The sequence below is a fragment of the Macrobrachium nipponense genome, chromosome 3 (assembly GCF_015104395.2).
Source record: "Macrobrachium nipponense isolate FS-2020 chromosome 3, ASM1510439v2, whole genome shotgun sequence".
NCBI classification, from domain to species: Eukaryota; Metazoa; Arthropoda; class Malacostraca; order Decapoda; family Palaemonidae; genus Macrobrachium; species Macrobrachium nipponense.
In genome coordinates this window covers 79066193-79073692 of record NC_087202.1, presented here as the reverse complement: position 1 = coordinate 79073692, position 7500 = coordinate 79066193, and the positions used below count along the sequence as shown (strand labels likewise).

Here is a 7500-nt window from a genome sequence, read left to right as displayed (position 1 = left end):
CGCAACATATACCACTGATCCTTAATTCAAAAACAAATTTATAGAGCCTTTATATATATATATATATATATGTATATATATATATATATATAAATATATATATATATATATATATATATATATGATAAACAGCAATATCATTCAGTTCAACAACTTGAGAAGATTACAAGGCTATGGAAATTTTACCAATCAATTTCAACTACCCGGAAAATTTCTTTCTAAATGGTATAACCTTATTTCATTAAAGAAATCTGCGTATCCCTGTGATTACTCTGAAAACGACACTTATAATATATATATATATATATATATATATATATATATATATATATATATATATATATATATATATATATAAAAGGCATATTAGTAGTCACTAATTCACAATCACCGTTTCTACATACTCATGGCTATTAAGCTACAAATACTCTTCAATACAGAGGACAATTTCCCCCGAAAAGAATTATTCATGACAAGAGCTTCTACTCAGCGATAATTCGAACTTACATATGCCTTCTGGTCTGGCAAGGAAGTAGGTGACTAATTATCCGCTGTGTTATCTACAAATGAGGCACATATTCCCGTCAAATTCAAGTTCTGTACTCAGAATTTGTCTCTAAATAATTATATAAACATATATATATATATATATATATATATATATATATATATATATATTATATATATATATATATATATATATATATATACATACCATATATATATAAATATATATATATATATATATATAAATATATATATATATATATTAATAACTTTAATACGCGGATATGTCGAAGCGCTAATTCAAAAATGTCTGGCTTCCAGCAACGTGACCCCAAGATGAGATTTCAGTTCTCAATTCTTTGCGAAAACTACAGCAATGTTCTACGGAGAGAGAGAGAGAGAGAGAGAGAGAGAGAGAGGAGGAGAGAGAGAGAGAGCGAGAGACGATCGGACGAGAATTAGAAGATGAGGGAGGCCGACACCGAAAGAGACGAAGAGAGAGACGAGAGAGAGAGGAGAGAGAGAGAGAAGAGAGATTTAAGACGTCATATTTCATAGCAGTGCCTGATATCTGTACATCTCAACAATTTCATTAACATGCCTTACACTTCAGCGATCGTAAAAAATAACATTCGTCTAGAAGTGACTCTTGCCTGGCCATTTCTATCTTTATTGTGGCTATTAATGTTTAATGCATTATTTGTACCATTAACGAAGGGAAACCACTCCCTCCCTCCCTCCCTCCCTCCCTCTCACCCGCCAGCCCTTGAGAACAACCGTCATAATAATAAAACTTCAATCTGCCGCTATCTGGCGAAATTATCCTTGAGGAACTACTGTCGTATTTTTATCACTCGTTTATGCCCGTCTAATGCGACTGCTACCAATTACCAGGTATTTTAAAACTGGCCAAGGCATGATCATTTACAACTTTATTCGGAAATCTAAATAACCACTTGATTACCACTGGACACTGGAATCATGTCAATATCGACGTAGAGGTTAAGCAATGATATGCAAAGTCAGATTCTCTGAGCGTGCAACAAATTAAAAAGCCATCTACTGATCGTTATATATTTCCGTGAAATAACAAACCGTAATTCTTAATAATAAATGTGGTGGGTATGCTTCAAAACTGTTCGGAATGAAATGTGGAGAGAAAGGACAAAGTAATATACTAATCCTAAGCCACACAACAAAAGTCTCCGCTTACTACCCCTCGGGAGCAAAATGTTTCATGAAATCTTCACAGTCGAAATCAAAGGAACAAAAAGAAATCCCAAATCCAATACCAAACGTAAAGATAAAAGATAAAATCACGGAACCTTGCGAATTATATCGTCCGTAAACTCCCTTCTCTTCACTCGCCAGAAATCTCTCTCTCTCTTAGTTGCTACCGACAATTCTATAAGGCTTTCACGCTATCTAAATCTGAGCTAATCGTGACTTAGTGCGATCCGCCATTTATCAACAACTCATTTCTAAAGCCATACCATTTATACCTTCCCTTTTTCCCGGAGAGAATATTATACAGACGCACCATCACTTCACATCCAAAGCATTGGTTCTTTGTTAATCTGTTGTTATTGTCGGTATTCCTACAACCTTATCATTGTCTTCGTCATCCGTCATTATTGTTGATACTGCTTTTGTTAATTTGATTCCGAATCTTCGTTTGGTATCTGCATTTCGTAACTGCATACAATCCTGAGACTGTTAATCCTGTTATTAATATATCTATAGCACTTGCGCTATCGTATCGTCGTCACTTTCATGCTACTCGCGTATTATACAAAACAACTGAATCCAAAAATATATCTTAAGAAATAAAACCACCAGTACCTACTTCAGGACAATAAAACATACAAAAGTCAAAATTAAATTAAACATTCAATGCCGACGTTTAAAACAAGACCCCAATAACTTCAGAACTTCCGCACGAACTGTTTCATTCTGGCTCATAATAAGTTATTCATTGGTCTGCCCTGTTTGCAATTGTGTACAAGATTTTATTTTTAACACTTTGTATATAAAACACATTACGATTAAGATAAAAACCAGAAAAATAAAAAATGAAGCATAAACATAACCACATGCTACGAATACAACAAAGCATATTCATTTTTTTAGACATCACAAAAGGCCGATTTCCTCCTATGTAATTTTTATCAAATTTAGCTCTGATGATCATCTGTCTTGCATTAGAAAATTCCGGAATTGGTTATGCGTTTGAGTTGAATGTCAAAAGGAGAGGGTTACCATGAATCCCAATTGTTTCTTGCCCAAACAACAACGGCTTTCGTTTTATTATTTTAATACATATTAATACACGAACATGTACGTGAGTATATTACACACAAGCACACGTACAGGCCTAGAGCATATATATGTGTGTGTGTGTATCTGAAGGTTTACAATACACCTTTTAAAAAAATCAGTAGCATTTAAAATATAAATAAAATATAATGGAGATCACTTAATTTATATTTTGACGGTATTTACATATGGCCAAATAAAATTTACAAAACTATTTCGACGTGCCACTTCAATGTTAACGTTATCAAGAAGAACCCGCCAATACCACTAAAACTCCCGGTCAAAGCACTCAGTTATCTACTATACTGCTGGTGCAGTTTGCTTGGGCATAATCAAGCACACCGACCTACCTACCACCGGACATTCGCGAGGTACAACGCAATCGGAAACTTGGAAAACGCAGATCTGTAAATTTCGCACAACAAAAAAGCCCAGGTGAAAGAATCTAATAAAAATCACACGGGGGATGTTGGCGACAGCCCTAACGGGGTTATAGCAGAGTCCGCTATAGGCATTCGGTGTGGATAAAGAGCTGTAAACAAGCTCTGATAGTGTGATTGTCGTCTATAAACCAGATATCGGCGTCGAGTGCTACGACAACCTTCGATAACGCCGCTGCACAGCCAAACCGTGGCCAAACTCCCTTCCACGGACGCACGCACGCACTAACGAGTAAGACAGTCCACTCCGATATTCTTTCGCAAATTAAATTATATATATATATATATATATATATATATATATATATATATATATATATATATATATATATATATATTATATATATATATATATATATATATATATATATATACCTTAGCCTTAGAATACGAAGTCCTAGTGATAAAATAAAGAGCAACATATATATATATATATATAGATATATTATATATAGATATATATATTATTATATATTATAACATACATACATACACAGCACTTAATTCCCGCTACGCTCTACTACACTACGGTATATACAAATCTAATAAAATACACGGTTTCCCTTGAATCATCCTTTCACAACTTTGTCTAATTTCTTCCCTCTTATCTCCAATATTTACATTTCCCGGAGTCGAAATGATAATAATCCCAAGCGATAGTGACTCTATAGGTAAAGAAACAACGATTTTTCTTTGAACATAATTCATTCCCTCTCCTCTTGTCTCTAACCAAATCGCAGTCTTTTAGATATAAGTCGCCTCCTTCTCTTTCGACGATTATCCAAGTCGATAGTGACTCCCGTAACAAAATTAGTAAATAATTAAAAATAAACAAGATCCTACCAATTCTGACTGAAATACATCTTTCTACGTTGATACAGAACCAGATACGCAAGACTTTTGTGCCGTTCTTCCGCAAAATGCAAGCGATAAACGCAAGGAAAATATTACAATCTATGGCTGGATCTTATTCACAGAAATTTACAATTCAACAACAATAGGAGTAGATGGTGTGGTGGTGGTGGTGGTGGAGGAAGGAGGAGGGTTTAAAAGAGGAAGAAGGTGGCGGCTTCCGTTTGAACTGGAATGAGATCCTCGACAACAATTTCCCTCGGTAAATAGACAACGAAGGAATGAACTGAGGAATGACGAGGCGATCTTCCCTCTTAAATAGAAAGAGAGAGAGGAAAAGGAAAAGAGCGAGAGAGAGAAAAAAAAAAAATAATCGGAGAACATAAACCTCTTGTCCATTTTAGACGTAGATCACTCTTGGCTACTTATCAAGGATCTGACCAATGACTCAGGAAGATTATTTCTATTTCAACCAACACCCATCCCCCACCCTCCTTCCCCCCTTCCCACCGCTCCCTCTCTCATATTATCATCCTATCTCTTTTCCCAACATCGAATCTTCCTATTATCAGTGTTTTCGCAGAAGCTTCACATTTCGTGCTTTGTGGCGCCTTCTCTATTATTTGCCTATTCTTCCGATGACCCCCATCCCCTCCCTCCACCCCCTACCCCCAACCCAGTCTCCTGCGATCGCGAATATCTGGGATTTCTCACCCCGATGAAAACGTTATGTGCGAATAGATCTGAAAAGAAACAGAATACTTTCCGGTCGTCACCTCTCAAGTCGCTCTCCTACTGGACTCCTCCTCCTCCTCCTCCTCATCCTCCCCCTCCTCCTCCTCCTTTTCCTGTATTCTCAAGGCTGACTTAAGTCCTCCTTCCATTAAGCATTTGCGGTATTACTTTGAGCTTCAAGAAGGAGCATTAAATGAACCCAAGAGAAAAGTGCGCGGAATTAGATAATCACCTACTTGGGGTCTAATGGGATTAAGCCCCCTTGTGTAAATAATTCAAGAGGGGGAGGGGGAGATTTAGACACGCGGGAATAGTGAATGTCTTTTTTTTGGCATGATATTCATTTTTCCGTAATGTAAATGTTAATACAAAGAATTAGGTTTAGAATAAAATATCAGTAATAATTTTTTGTAAATGATGTCCATATAAAAAAATATTCCTGAGAATGTTGAAAAAGGAATTTCGGAAGTAATATGCAAGCCACACGATCTTACTAACCTGTACACAAGCAGATTGAATGTTTACAGGCATAAATATAATAATTTCCCTTTCATATATATTTAAAAACGCTCCCCAGTGCGTTGTGATATAAAACTGATCGAGTTTTCCTTAATGTAAAACAAGACTAATAAAATATGAAATTCAGCTAATTTGAATTCCTTGTAAATCACATGCGCGTACTGACAACTAAACCGGGAAAAAAATATTGAATTCATCAGAAATCCGCACTCTGGATTTATGGTGCTTGATGCATGCATAGTTCTTACAGAATTGCAACCAAAAATTAATTTCTTTGCTAACGCGTAGCACCAAAGTTTCAAGCCAGTATATATAACAATTTAACGAAGCCGTATCAGTAATAAAAGGAACTAGCGCGTCTGTATGTACGAAAAACACAGAAATATTAAAATCATCTAACCTTGTTGTGAAGCTCTTTTTCTTCTTAGCTAAAGTCCTAAAGCAAAACCCATGAAATTTGTAAATAAGCAGAACTCGTGTAAACGTGTGCACGAAACGTTTTAATTATATAAGCTAATAACCAAACCAACGAAGAAGCTAATTTTTTTTAGCATATTATATATATACCTCGCTTAAGGAAGGGAAGACGAATTTACGCTCAATAACCCAGTTTATGATTTATAGCAAGTTTCCTTTTATATTAACCTAAAAACAAAATAAAAAAAATCCGTGTATATTAAGTCCATTCTAAATGAAAGATACCATACATTCAGACGCTTATTCAATATCCATATCATATGTATATCGCCTCTTTATTTATGTAGATTTCTCTTTAGTATCATTTAACAATAAAGTCTATATACCCTAGAAGTAACTATGCGGTATAGGAAGACCGAAGGGGGAGATAGAGAATTCACTTGATTAATATTACCGAGCAGACGAATAAGAATAAGGAAAGAAGAGCGACGGAGACGGAGACAGAGACGGAGAGAGAGACAGAGGAAAAAAGGAAGAGTTTGAGGCAGCGGCGGATGGCAAAACTACCACGTACAACGGTTAAGCGCACAGCTCTCTCATAGCGCCGATAGCCGCCCCGCTGCGTCTTGGTAGAAAAAGGTTTTTACCTGTCCCGGCTATTTCAACGGCGCTTCCACGGGCAGGAACCCTCCCTGACCCCATCATCTTTTACACCTGAATGGTGTCGCATTAATTGTGACGGGAAATCTTAAAATTTATGTAGTGTGGGTGTAGTGATGAATGTGAATATGACGAATATGATTGCGTAGCTAATTTATTCCGGGGGAAGAGGATAAGTTAGCGAGAGCTGGTATAGGAAGAACACTGAACGTATCACACGGATATCCTTCAGAAGGAAAATATACTACTACTAATAATAATAGTAGAGAAGAGTGGCATCGATGCATTTCACACTTACCCATATATGAGGTCTTTGTCGCGTTTATGAACGTCCGGGACGGATCCCATGACGTGATTGGCGCCCACGTGATTGGAGGCCTGTGTATGGGCGTACATGGCCGCATTATGGGCGGCGCCGCTCACGTGGTTCATGTGGCTCATGATAGAAGGCTGTAGGGCGGCGACGGCCGCCGAACTTCGGTGTGGGTCGCTGTACATGTTGGTCACGGTCTCCATACTCGCGCCTCCGCCACCGTAGTGCCCCAGCCCGTCGTCGTACTGTGCGGGAGATATACGACGTTGGTTGAAGAACGCCCTTCTTTTAAAAAGCAAAAGACACACCTGAACTAAATGGATTGCAACAGAACAACACTCCTCTAGATAGAGCTCTCCCTCCTCTCTCTCTCTTTACGCCACAACACAACAACGGCCACCACTTCTGGAGGAGGAGCTGACTGATGGGACTGGAGATGATATATTATCTTGACTGATACATTTATATATATATCTGGTGGCGACAGACATGGACATACTTTATGGGGCTTAAAACACTGGTCGTCATTCACACGATCTGAGAACTATGAATGGCAGATTATATGATGATTACTGAGATGAGAGAGGAGGATAACAAAAGATATCAAAGGAACACTGAGGGGTGACGGGCGGAGAGGCCGCCTGGCTCACCACCTGCACACTAACGCACACACTGACCGCCGCCGACGCCCACTCCCGCCCACAGACCGACTAACTAGAGCCTAGTGGTCAGCGTGAGTCG

The 7500-nt window shown here is 37.8% G+C and overlaps 1 protein-coding gene across 14 annotated transcripts in view; it reads right to left on the bottom strand.

Annotated features, from left to right (window-relative positions):
• The window catches only part of LOC135221837 (homeobox protein homothorax-like), a 652109-nt gene that overhangs the window by 643777 nt on the left and 832 nt on the right, over positions 1–7500 (bottom strand). For all 14 annotated transcript variants that reach the window (XM_064259739.1, XM_064259738.1, XM_064259741.1 and 11 more), the window contains exon 2: positions 6745–7004. In XM_064259739.1, the coding sequence (XP_064115809.1) occupies positions 6745–7004 (260 nt within the window). The remainder of the gene's footprint in view (positions 1–6744; positions 7005–7500) is intronic.